General features: G+C 38.5%; 1 protein-coding gene and 1 non-coding gene across 6 annotated transcripts; one reads left to right on the plus strand and one right to left on the minus strand.

The window, feature by feature from the left end:
- Positions 1-881: 881 nt before the first annotated feature.
- On the minus strand, positions 882-953 carry trnac-gca. Its single transcript has one exon. It is a non-coding gene; the product is annotated as a tRNA-Cys (tRNA).
- An 889-nt stretch (positions 954-1,842) lies between these two features.
- On the plus strand, positions 1,843-13,116 carry LOC122867469 (LIM and SH3 domain protein 1-like). Of its 5 annotated transcripts, none has more exons than XM_044178293.1 (8): positions 1,845-2,052; positions 3,460-3,554; positions 5,208-5,292; positions 6,809-6,916; positions 8,264-8,371; positions 10,338-10,407; positions 10,500-10,585; positions 11,981-13,116. In XM_044178293.1, exons 1-8 carry the CDS (start codon positions 1,984-1,986, stop codon positions 12,152-12,154), a joined length of 795 nt encoding a protein of 264 aa, XP_044034228.1. In that variant the 5' UTR covers positions 1,845-1,983; the 3' UTR covers positions 12,155-13,116. The 5 variants fall into 5 exon arrangements, with proteins under 5 accessions (XP_044034229.1, XP_044034230.1, XP_044034228.1 ...); XM_044178296.1 differs by lacking the exon at positions 1,845-2,052 and adding an exon at positions 2,747-2,885; XM_044178297.1 differs by lacking the exon at positions 1,845-2,052 and adding an exon at positions 2,922-2,941.
- The last annotated feature ends 67 nt before the right edge of the window (positions 13,117-13,183 follow it).

Below are 13,183 nucleotides of genomic sequence, written 5' to 3' on the forward strand. Positions count from 1 at the left end.
ACAGAGCCAGTCACTATTAGGGATTGATAAACAAACAATACATCGTACTGCCACACGATGGAGCCTTGAGACTAAACAAAGTCAACAACACACACATTGATCCCTGGTGACACATTGATCCCAAATCATGTAGAAACTCCAGCTATGTAACAAGCAAAGACATATTCCCGTGGTGTTTGTTTCAAACAGAAATTGATGTTATAACACATTTACATTAACATGTTGACTGCTTGTAACTAATTATATAACAGTCTTTCCAAATGACTAATGAGAACAAATTGAGAGTTTAAACATGATGAACACAAGCCTCTGCACAGTTGCTCTTAATTGGTCCTAATTAGCATGACCAGTGCTATGCTAGGACACGACAAAGAGTCCAATTATCTTAGCAAATGACGAACAAACAAGTAATTATGTCAATATAAGACTTACAGTTCGATGGGCGCTCACTAAAGCGTAGGTAGCTTTAATAACACCTGTTTTTATTGCATATGAACTGGGCAAGTGAGAAAACTTTTGAACGTCTTCCATACAGCAAGTCGTGGAGGTGGAACATACCATTCTAAAAATGGTGGTGGAATAGTCCAAGCGTTGCCAGCATTAATAATATTGTCTTTTTAAAGGATATTAAAACAATTATTGAAATACTTGGAAACAATAAAAGTGAGTAAAACACAAAGAGACATCTGAGGTCTGATGATGGAAAGAAATGTAGCATTATGGCTCCCAACATGGCGTGGGTACTTTTGTACGTTAGCCGTTAGTTGGCAAATAACGTCACCATAACGGTAACTGTTTCCCGTGCTCGTGTCCCATTCAGCGTGTATATATATATATATATATATACAACGAACAAACGTTGAGGAGATTTAGGAAAAAAGAGGGGGCACCCGGATTTGAACCGGGGACCTCTTGATCTGCAGTCAAATGCTCTACCACTGAGCTATACCCCCGATGACGACTGTGTTCTGAAGTGATCTCTATTTAAATGTTTTACGATTCTAAGTGGTAACGTCATTTTCTGTATATATATATCCGGTGGTACATACATAAAGTCACGTAACATTACGACGTGTGTTAGCACGGTAAACTACCGTTAAACCATAACGTAGCATTTAGCTTACATTCACAGTGAAAACAAGACTAAGACTGAGGTATGCAGTTGTAATTTCTATCATTCTCCAGCAGAGGGCGCCCAAATAGACTAACTGATACTGAGGAGTCTCTTGTGGCCATCAAATGTTTTATCTTAGTTTTACTGAGCTTTGATTATTATCATCAAGGCGTATAATTTGGTCTTCTGCCTTTGTATACATTGTTGCCTTCATTATTTCTAAACAGGTGAATGTTGGTTAATATTTCAGATGCGTTTTTCACTAGAGACAATTATGTGTCCATAGCGTGGGTCCTTGCTGTATTATAGTGTTATTGCAGTGCATTATGGTGAGTGTACTTTCGTATTTGTCCAATAAGTTGCTGCTCCTTTTAAGGTTATTACGGATTCCCCCTTAATGCATTTGATGCTGCCTTCAGGTGCTCCACAGAAACCCGTCACTTACACACTTAAGTGGGATGTGTACATACAACTCAATAATGAACAACAATTGTCTTGTAATTTCACACGCTTAATGTTAAGTTATGAGAAATATCAGATAAAATCAAAATTGCATCAACAAACCTTTGATGTTTAGACAATCTGCACGCTATTTTGACACCTGTCTGGTTACCCACACACACACACACACAACAAGCGAAACCTCCTATATCCGACTGTTCTTGAAGGCACCATGACGGCTTCGTGCTTCACGCTTGACTCCTCCTCGCCTTGAGGTCGCGTCCGTATATTAATTGAAATGCCTGCAGGCGTAGAAAAAGAGGCGGACGGTGTCTTTCCCCGCTGCTCATCACAACCTGTACTTTACTTCTGAACACTTTTTTACTGGATCAGTGAGCTTTTGCTTTGTGAGGAATCTCTGCGCCATCATGAATCCGCCCTGTGGAAGATGCAATAAACCAGTTTACCCCACAGAAAAAATAAATTGCCTTGATAAGGTAAGGGATACAAGTCTAACCCCACTCACTAACGAAATATCACTTTAATATTCCAAATTTCGCTAATATCCGTAGAGATTTAGTCTCTGTGCAGACCTCTCATTTTCCTTCAGGAAAAATTAGAATTCATGGCTAAAAGGTCATAAAATGCTTTTAGAAAGCAGGCTCTGACCAAAGATGGTCTTTTTTACTTTCAGTTCAATTCAAATTTATTTATAACAGAAGTTATCCCATTGTACTTTCACCAACTGTTTTGTGAGACTAGTTGTTATTGTTATAATATCCAGTTTTAACTAAAATAATATACTTTTGTGCACTTAATGCCAAACAATATCCTCTCCGTGATGAGTTACCACTGTATGAAATTATCTGGCTGATTATGTGGCTAACTATATACCTTTATTTGTGTACACACACATACACAACAACATGCAGTATGTGTATATTTATTTATATATATATATATATATATATATATATATATATATATATATATATATATATATATATACAAAAAAAAAAAAGACACACTAAGGGAGTGATGATGAGAAAAACCACATCCGGTAGATAAGGACAGAGCGCATAGACACTGTGTCTTTGTGTGTCAGTATCAGCTTGTTAAGATGTACTCTGATAATGTGACTACAACCAGATAAAGACAAACAGTCTAGGTTAATTTAATCAATTAAAGGACACAATCAAAGCTAAATAATGTGATTAATAGTGGCGAGCTGGATTATTCGCCAGTGCCAGTGACTTTCTTCTGAGATGGTGCATAAACCACAAAGGTGACGGAGTAAAACCACGTGAGAGTGTTTTTTTTCTATCCACAGGTAACAGAGAGTTCAAACACTATACGTTTTTGGATAAACAGCAAAACACCTTTCATGTATGGAATTTCCATTAAGATAATCTGGAATTGGGCTTTTTTATTTTGTGGCACTAAGATGTTTCCATACATATTTTTGGACATTACATGATTTATTTGATTGGGTTAAACAGGTTACTGAGGGAGTCGAGTAGTAGGGAGTACAAACCATACCTTAATCCAATACTTTAATCAGGCGACTGACAGTACACAGGTTTTAATATGCATTTAAACAAACAATATTCATTCTCATGTGGTAATTTTGCACTGTAACCATCTCTTATTGGCACTTGTTCAGTGCAGAGAAGCATAGAAACAGCTGTGCTCTCGTGTAGAGCAGTAAAGGAATTTTCCCACTCAAGTTACATCGAAGCTCTCTTCTCTTTTTTTTTTAGCTGATACCAAGTCAAATCAGCAAGACTGAATAAGTATTTTTCATAATTTAATACAAGCCACCAGGATGTTTTTATTTCAATGGATAGAATTTAATATTGTACACTTTTTCTCTCACTGACTTTTCGCTCTCTTCCTCTATCTAGTATTGGCACAAAGGCTGTTTCAGCTGCGAGGTATGCAAGATGGCCTTGAGCATGACGACCTACAAAGGCTTTGAGAAGAAACCTTACTGCAGTATGTGAGTGTTTACACCACACTGATCATCCTGATGGTTACAATGACTAAACAGTTCAGACAGCCCTTAAAGAGTAACAGGACTACATCTGAATTCTGTGTGGAAGCACATCTGAATTATCTTTCGACCACAAAGTATGCAGTATTATAAATCTACATTACATCTTTTATTTATCCTCTTTTCAGTGAAAGTCTAAGTTTAAAGTTGTAAACTTATAACTGCCAAAAGCAGCAGAAGTTGTCATTTTTGGGAGGTTTTGGTCGTTTCATCACAAACAAAACCTGTCACGACACAAGTGGATGTTTATTTCCGTGGTGGCTGAGACGCACAGATGGGCAGTGGAAGCTGCAGTGTGTGTGTGTGGAGGTGAGGGAAAAGGGAAGTGTGAACAGACAGATTGAATCATGTGATCCCAAACAATTCCTCATTGTAACTTGAGATGAAAGAAGTGATGAAATATTTGCACATTTGTGACTTTCATAACCACACAGCAGTGCTGCCTCTTCGTCATTTATTCAAGTCGTATTTCATCCTCCATTTGTTAATGGACACAAAAACAAAACAGCCTGCCCTAAGGTGAAATAAAAACACCATACATCTCAGGTTTGAAAAACCAATAAAACTACTTACATCTAGCCAGCACTTAATTTCCACAGTAGTTCCTTAAAACATCCTACATCTAATCTAATCTACAACTCATTCAGATCAGTCCAATGCAATGGCATAAAGGAGAAGGATACTACTGACAGTAATTACATATGGGAAAAATCATAAAAACATATACTCATGTACCCTGAAATAAAATCTGCCTGACAGTTCAACATCACCTCTACAATTGAGAAAATCTACAAGTCAAGATAACCAAAATTTTCCAAAGGAGCCAAAAAATATACCCACAATTTTGCATATTTTCTAGTAGTAAAAATTGTCTAATATTCTGTAATATATTATTAGGTTATTATGGATTTTGCTGCCTTCAGGTGTTCTGCAGAAAACCATCATTTGTAAACCTTTAGTGGGATTTGTAAATAGAATAGATACTTTTTTAAATATATATTATAGTATATTTTTTCCAATACAATTGTCTTTGTTATTTGTTGATTTTACGTGCCTTATCTTAAGGTGTGAAAAATTTTAGATAAACTCTAAATTAGATCAGCGTAAAGCTTTTGATATTATTTTGTTTACGGATCATTTTGATGATTCAAAATATAAAATTAGTGCAGAGCTCAACGCGAATGTTACAATAAGATTCCAAAAAGTTGTCATATTAGATTGCCACATGAAGAAACATTGATCCAAAATAAAAAAATAAAAACGTATACTCATGTACCCTGGAATCAAATCTGTCGGACAGTTCAACATCACCTCTACGTCTTCTCACATCCGAAACCAAAAAATCTTATACACCCACAATTCTAGAGTTAATCCCTCTTCTGGTAAGAATTGTGATACTTGATCGAGGAGATGTTTCCTTTCAAGATAACAAAATGTATTTCTTTGCAAAGTATGTTATCTTGATGAGTATACTACATTTTCTATTACCTAGAATTAGATCAGACATGGCATTTAAAAGCTAGAAACCAGGGCTAATGTTAACCTCTAACACTGATTTGGTGAGTAAGTGATTTCTGTTACTCTCCCCTTTTCTTTCAGGCATTACCCCAAAACCTCCTTCACCATAGTGACCGACACCCCCGAGAATCTGCGTCTCAAACAACAGAGCATGCTCAATAGCCAGGTCAGACACCCACAGATTAGCCACGTCACACGCCTCTGTCTCCGCTATCACTCCTGCTCACTCTCTGTTTTCTGTCACCGGCAGAGATTCTCGTCCTAATCTCGTTGCGTCATCGTGGATCGGTGTGTCTTTCCCTCTCTATCTGTCTCCTTCACTCAGCTCTCTATATCTGTCTCACAGCAGGAGACGAGGACACACCTCTCATGACAATTGGATTCCTTCGATTTAATCAAATGAACCCTTTGACCAAGTACTAAAATGAGAGCATGCTAGCTTGACTTTGATGTAAAGATTTGAGACTGAACTCAAACCAATTCTGAGCTTTATAAAGTGTAAATGTTTCTCCTAAGTGATCAGAAGTTGGACAGTACTTTTAAAAACATCTCTCTTGCTTTTCGGTCTCTCATGTGGCACCGGCTCAATTCAGCCTCCCTGACTGAACTCTCCAATCTAATCACACTCTTCAAGCCAGCAATTTAACCTGATCAAAGGGATAAGTCCCCAAGTCACGCAACATTAAAGAGATTCCTTTCCAGTTTGAATTTTACTTTAGGGATTGTCTTGTCACTCAACATTTGGAGGCTGCAAAAGGTAGAAACGTTTTCAGTGTGAAATAGAAACGTTACTGGTGGGGGAAGCCGAGCTAGCATTATCGCTAGCGAGCTAATCTGCTCGCATATTTACTGCTGCCTGACCACAATTTGTTGTCTTTTCCAATACCGTCTTTTCCAATACCGTTGACCTGGAACCAAAAGATTTTCATGAAACACGGGATGTAAAACGTGACGCAGCGGAATAAGTGAACCAGCGTTACATTCATACTAGCTGAATCTAAATTTCTGAACTAGACTCTAAATGTCTGTGGTTACATCAGGTGCTTGTTTCAAAGACTAGGCAAGAGTGGTTCCATTTTTGGTTAAAACCCTTTTAAACTATCATGTAACCTTATGCTACAAGATTGTTATGAAAACATCATGATCAAATTTACACCAAAAGCTGTTTCCTCTTCTCTGTTCCTCTCTCTCTCTACCTCTCCTCTCGTCTCATCCAACCAACCCAGTTCATTGTTTATAACCATAAAAGTCTCGGCAGTCGAGCTCTCTTACAGAGACAGCATATTCCTCATAGCAAGAACATGAGTCATGTGTGTGTGTGTGTGTGTGTGTGTGTGTGTGAGAGAGAGAGAGAGAGCGAGAGAGAGCGCGAGTGTGTGTGCAATGTGTGGGGATCTCAGATTTACTGTCAAGTAAACATTTCGGCTTTGTTTGTTTAAGTGTTTCCCCCAGGCCGAAACTTACAAGGAAATATGACAAATATAAAGCGCAGCATCTATGTGTTTATTTATATTTGTGAATCACATTTAGGAAAAGTGTGCGTGCAACCTCTTAATATCTAACCTTGTAATCTATTTGTTGTCATTTTGAAGACTACAACCCTCTTTGAGCTGAGAAGTTAACCTCAGGGGTCTTTCTATCTAATTTCAAAGAGTTTCTTAAATCCTCCTACAAATTTGCAGGCGCTCTATAAGGAGGACTTTGAAAAGAACAAGGGGAAAGGTTTCAGCGTGGTGGCCGACACTCCAGAGATGCAGAGAGTGAAGAAGACACAAGACCAGATCAGTAACGTACGTCCGGTTCGCCTCAAAAACCGCAGAGCATCGAATAATCTAACAACACTGAATCTTCAGTTCTTCGTTTCGTCTCTGCAGTCATAACAGCTCGTCGATTGACCTTTTTCTTCATTTTTAGAGACGAGTTTTAGATGTGACGTCTTTCCAACCTCTAACTCTGTATATGTATGTGTCTGCATGCACTTTTATAAAAATCTGTCCCTTGAACTTGCTTGTTAAATCAGTCCTAAGTGGTTTTGATCCAATGCTGCATTCAGGCTATGTTGAATTTATCATTGCTGACTGACTCAAGACTAAAAAATCACAGCAGCCTTCAAGTGCAGTTGTTTCCAACCTGCAAAATAAGACCCACAAATAAGAAAAGGACAGCTTTCGCTCCAAATTATGTTTGTTTTTGTGAAATACTGTAAACCTCTTCAGGCCTCTAAAAATTATTAAAATGAAACAGTATTAGAAAAGAAAATCGCTCTTTACTTGAACTGCACACAGTTCATAGACATGTACCCTGTAACCAGTAGGTTGCAAGTAGACATGATAATTTTTTTGTAACAGTGGGATGTCATTCAACAGACACCAATACACCATGAATGCAGCTTAAAACTCCATGTTTTCAGCTGAAGTGAAAGATGAAACTGTATCTGAATCTGAAACAGTTTCACTCCAATTGTGTCATTTATCATATTTGTCTTAAAGTCAATCTTAAAGGAATTGTTTGACATTATGGGAAATATGCTTATTCGCTTTCTTGCTGAGTTAGATGAGAAGATCGATACCACTCTCATGTCTGTCCGTTAAATATTTGGCTCTAGAACCAGCTGCCAGTTAGCTTAGCTTAGCATAAAGACTGGAAACAGGGGGGAAACAGCTAGCCTGGCTCTGTCCAAAGGTAACAAAATCCGCCTACCAGCACCTCTAAAGCTCGAGCTATATGTCATTTATTTAATCCATGAAAAAACTGTGTAAAAAAGTGTAAAAGTTGCGATGTTACGGGGGGGTTATGTGTTGGACTATTTCTTGGCCGGGCGCACTGACTTCCTCCAGGAAGTCTTCGGATTAAACAAACAAGATCTGTTGTGTTAATTAGTGAGCTTTAGAGGTGCTGGTGGGTGGATTATTACCTTTGGACAAAGCCAGGCTAGCTGCTTCCTTCTGTTTCCAGTTTTTATGCTAAGCTAAGCTAATCGGCTGCTGGTTGTAGCTTCATATTTAGCATACAGACCAAGAGAAGTATTAATCTTCACATCTAACTCAGCAAGTAAGCGAATTAGCGTATTTCCCATCTAATAAATATCATCTAAATGAGATGTTTTTTAAAATATTTTATTCAACTGTAAATTTCAGGCTCTTTACAAGGAGGACTTTGAAAAGAACAAGGGGAAAGGTTTCAGCGTGGTGGTCGACACTCCGGAGATGCAGAGAGTGAAGAAGACACAAGACCAGATCAGTAACGTAAGTTGCTGAGAAATACTGGAAAATCTTAAAGGGTCGGATCAACCAAGTTACAAAACAATATATTTTCTCCCTTCAAGTGGTATCTAGTCGTGCAGATAATTTTGGGTTTTACGTGCCCAGGTTTTGAGATATCTCAGAGATTTTCCAAAAACAGTGTCCCTACTTTTGGATTTAGCCATTTCGTTTGACAATGTGTCCATGTCAGCAGTTTTCTGTTTGGGAGGTGCGGTTATTTTGCTAACCAACTAATAGCGAGTGACGTATCCATCCTACTGACGTCCTTTTCAGTCCACTTACAAGCTGCGGTAGCGGTTGCTAGGAACACTTAACATTTTTCAAGAGCAATGAAGAAATATGCCAATTTAAGAGTTGTTATTTCTGTAAGTTTCTGTAAGGCTTTTCAACATTTTGTGGCACGTTTTCTGTCACAGTTATTTTTCATCAGCTCTACATGTAGATGAAATGTAGACAGCGATTCAGAGGTCTGACACCAAGTTAGTTAATCCACAGAACACAACGTAAACTGATTTCATGGAGGCTATTTCTTCGGTACAAAGTACTTCTAGTAAAAACTGTTGTAGTATGTTCTGTGGATTATCTGCAGTAACTGGGACGTTGTGTATGAAAAGACACATTGCACTTGAATTTTTCAGTGCTCTGAGCATTACAAACAAAATGTCAATAACTCAATTTTACATATTGACATATCATATTGTAACTTCATTCTAGTCTAAAAATCTTTGACTTCTGTTCAGAAAAGAAACTAATCCTTAATCTAACTTCCTAGTGAAAAATTTGGTAGATATCTCACTGTTATAACACTTTTAACTGTTCCAAAACTGATGGAGTGCAGTGTTTATTTTTCATAAGGCACAAAAAAAAAAACAAGGATGATATGGCCAGATGCCAACAGCAAGTCGAGCCATCTCCCTCACACAATAATCAAGCATCACAGTCCAATAACAGGAGCCATTTCAGAGCAGGACTGGTAGATTTGCGGACTGGTTCAGTTCACAAAGCTGAGGGAAGACACTGCTCCACACAGCAGTGAAGGATGTCAAGAGTGCGATCCTGCAGAGACACACAGGCACATTTCAGACATTTCTCCCCGTCCACTGAGGAGCAGCTGCCGTATATGGTCAAAGTCTCTCAGCTGTGGACACAAAGTGAACGTCCGCTCTCTGCTGCACACACACACACACACACACACTGGTAGACGCATGCATACCACACTGAAACACACATACACACACAAACTTTCTCCTTTTTCTCTCATGAGAGCACTAGTTGCAGAAAGGAATGACGGGTGATAAGCTGCATGTCAAAAGGGCAAAAACTAGTAACTTGTTTTTCCATTGGCAGCTTTCTTTCTTTAATTTTTTTGTTTTGCCTTTTTTTAGTCCCTCACTCTCCTCCATTCTTTCTCCCATCATATCCTCTCTCTGTTTGCTCCTCCTGAGGGCTGTTGAGGACACAGAGGGCTGCTCCTTCTTTTCCTTATTCAACATCCAGTTTCCTCTTCCAGACTTATTTATATAGGAGAAAATCAGAGGGCTTTACAATCCAAAAAACATAGCTAACAACATTTTTAATACATACATTTTTATTGGTACATTTTATCTTTCTGTTTCTGTAAAATGTTGTTGTAAGATAAGGAAATACAACGCACCAAACCTGAAAACTTAAAACAGACAGGTGGTTCTTTGCTTGGAGTCTTCGGCGGTTTGAAAGTAGATTTATTCTCTAATGAAACTGTTGCCTCTGTAGCAGAGATAGCCCCCCCCATCCTCTCTCAGCACCTCCTAAAATTGTGAGCTACGTGTCACAGACAAGGTGAGGTTCAACAGTTAAATTTGAGAGTGTAGTGTCCTAATGTGGTTTTAATGTGTGTGCGTGTGTGTGTGTGTGTGTGTGTGTGTGTGTGTGTGTGTGTGTGTGTGTGTGTTACTGCCTGTATGTGCAGATAAAGTACCATGAAGAATTTGAGAAGAGCAGGATTCGAAGTGACGCGCCTCCTCCTGAAAATAGACAAGGTAAGGCACATCTTTACACCTTTTTAGACTCCTCTAAATAACTGTATATATTAACTGTGTGTGTGTGTGTGTGTGTGTGTGTGTGTGTGTAGACAATGAAGAGCAACCCAACCCTGAGAGATTCAGTCAGCCGATCGGGCAAATGCGTCCTGCTGCTGTAGCACCATCTAGTGGAGGGGTAAGGCTAATACAAAAAAACCCTACTATATGGCCAAAAGTATGTGGACACCTGAACATTACATCAACATGCAATTGTTGAGCATCTCATTCTAAAACAACAGGCATTAATCTGCTGCTGTAACAGCCTCCACTCTTCTGGGAAGGCTTTCCACCAGATTTTGGAACCTGGCTGCAGGGATTTGCTCCCATTCAGCTACAAGAGCATCAGTGAGGTCCAACACTGATGCTGGGTGATCAGGTCTGGCTCACAGTCGGTGTTCCAGTTCATCCCAAAGGTGTTGGATGGTGTTGAGGTCAGGGCTTTGCACATAACAGTCAAGTTCTTCGACACCAAACTGGGAAAAAACATTTCTTTGTTTTGTTCACAGAGGCATTGTCATGTTGAAACAGGAAAGGGAGGATCAAAATGTGGAATTCCTTACCTACAGAAGTCAAACTGGATCCTGACTGGGATCATTTTAAACTCAAACTGAAACAGTTTTTGAAGAGGGATCAGTCATGTAGTCATGAATGATCTGTTGCTTCTTGTTTTATGGTGCTTTATTGTATTAATTTGTGTCTTGTATTGTTCTGTCTGTATTTTCTTGTTGAGTTTTGAGTTTTTAATGCACGTACTTATTGAGTTTGTGTTTTGTACTGTCTCTTGTGTATTTGTTGTTGAGTTTTATATATTTTAAAGGCCCATCTAGGGACAGGCATTGCAAATTAGCTTAGGGTATAAATGCCGTGGTGTGTGGCATTGGTTTATGCTACATATTTGTCCCTATACAAATAAACATTAAATAAACACAAACTGTTGCCACAAACTTGGAAGCCCAGTATTGTCTAAAATATCATTGCATGCTGTAGCATTAAGATTTCCTGTAACTGGAACTAAGGGGCCTAGCTAGCTATAAAAAACAGCCTCAGACCAAAAGTACACAAAAGTGTAAGACAAGGGTGTCCACATACTTTTGGCCATATAGTGTAGCATGTGTGTGGTGCTAGGCTATTTTTGGCTTTTTATTGTAATATACAGTTTCAATTTTGCATTCAGTCTTTTATTTACATTTATTTATTTAGTTTGTGATGATGTTTGTTTGATAATAGTTACGCTTTTTAATTTTAGTTCATACAGAATGTGAGTGTTCCTGTGAATCTGTGAATGTATTTATGTATGTGGTTGAGTGTCTGCCAACTGCCTGTGTAGTTGCTACATGTGCTTGTGCATTTGTGTGTACAGTATATGTTGCATGAGGGTGTGTTTATACTTTGTTTATTACACTGAGTAGGGAAATTCAATGCAAATCAATGTTTGGACTTTGTATACTCTTTTTTTATTATGTTGGTGCATCTGTGTGTGAGTGCCTCTGTTTATTCATTTCCTCTGTGTGTGTTTGATTCAACTCCACAGAAACGTTACCAGGCCATCTACAGCTACATGGCAGCAGAAGCAGATGAAGTTTCTCTCCAGGAGGGCGATCTGATCTTAGACGTCGAGCCGATAGACGACGGATGGATGTTCGGATGCAACCAGCGCACAGGGCAGCGGGGCATGCTGCCTGCTAACTACATCCGGCCTGTGTGAAATTACAGACGTGTCCAACAGACACGAAGCGGTCCACCTCCAGCACGAGCTGCCCTGTGATTCTGCTGTCACTACCAACAATCAGGCTTTTTCCTCAAAATCACTTTTTGCTAATGAAAAAATGCTATTTTTAAAAAATTTCCCCTGACTGGTTCTGCTTTGCCTTTTGTGTCAGAAATATGATTTTCAAATTTAAGTAAAGAAGAGGTACTGGTTATGGGTTCTTGAAAAATTTGATTAGTCCAAATGAAATTTCCCTTTAGGGAAGAACAATGATACTACAGGTTGAAGTGAAATGGTATTCTGTCTGTAACAGGAACCCACAAGAGGAAGTAACAGAAGAAAGCACAGGGAATACTATTAAATAAACCTTAAGTTTACTACAGTGCTTAACACATGTATAATTATTTTTTTTTAATCTTTATCAGGTAACATTTACCTTTTTATGTACACATCCTTCAGCAGTTAAGTGCAGCCCAGATTCTGGACAGATGCTTTAAAAAAGGTCCAGTGTGTAACATTAGGAGGAGCTATTATCCAGAAATGGAATATAAGTATGTTTTCATTAGTGTATAATCACCTGAAAATAAGAATTGTTTTCACTACTTTTAGACTAAGCCGTTTACAATCTACAGAGGCCACCATATTGCAACCTCCATGTTTCTACAGTAGCCCACAGACAAGCCAAACGCTGGCTCTAGATAGGGCATTTCATGAGTTTTGCGGCCAGCAGAGTTTCTCCTACAAGCTTGGAAAGGGAGGGTGATGAGAGCAGTATTCAAATGGCTGCAAACTGCAAGTTCACAGCTAGATGCCACTAAATCCTACATACTGTACCTTTCAAGTGTCAAATCATTGTGAAATTGACATTTTCTACAACCTACTTCACACTGATATTGAGAAAGAAAATCATACATTGATTTAATCATGTAAGCTGATTTAATTAAAAGTGGAATATTTAAGTGTGTTGAAGTTTTGCTTTTTAAGAAAATGATAATTTTGCTTTATTCATGCTTTTGGTCTACAGCG

Source organism: Siniperca chuatsi, linkage group LG20, assembly GCF_020085105.1.
Source record: "Siniperca chuatsi isolate FFG_IHB_CAS linkage group LG20, ASM2008510v1, whole genome shotgun sequence".
Taxonomy (NCBI): Eukaryota; Metazoa; Chordata; class Actinopteri; order Centrarchiformes; family Sinipercidae; genus Siniperca; species Siniperca chuatsi.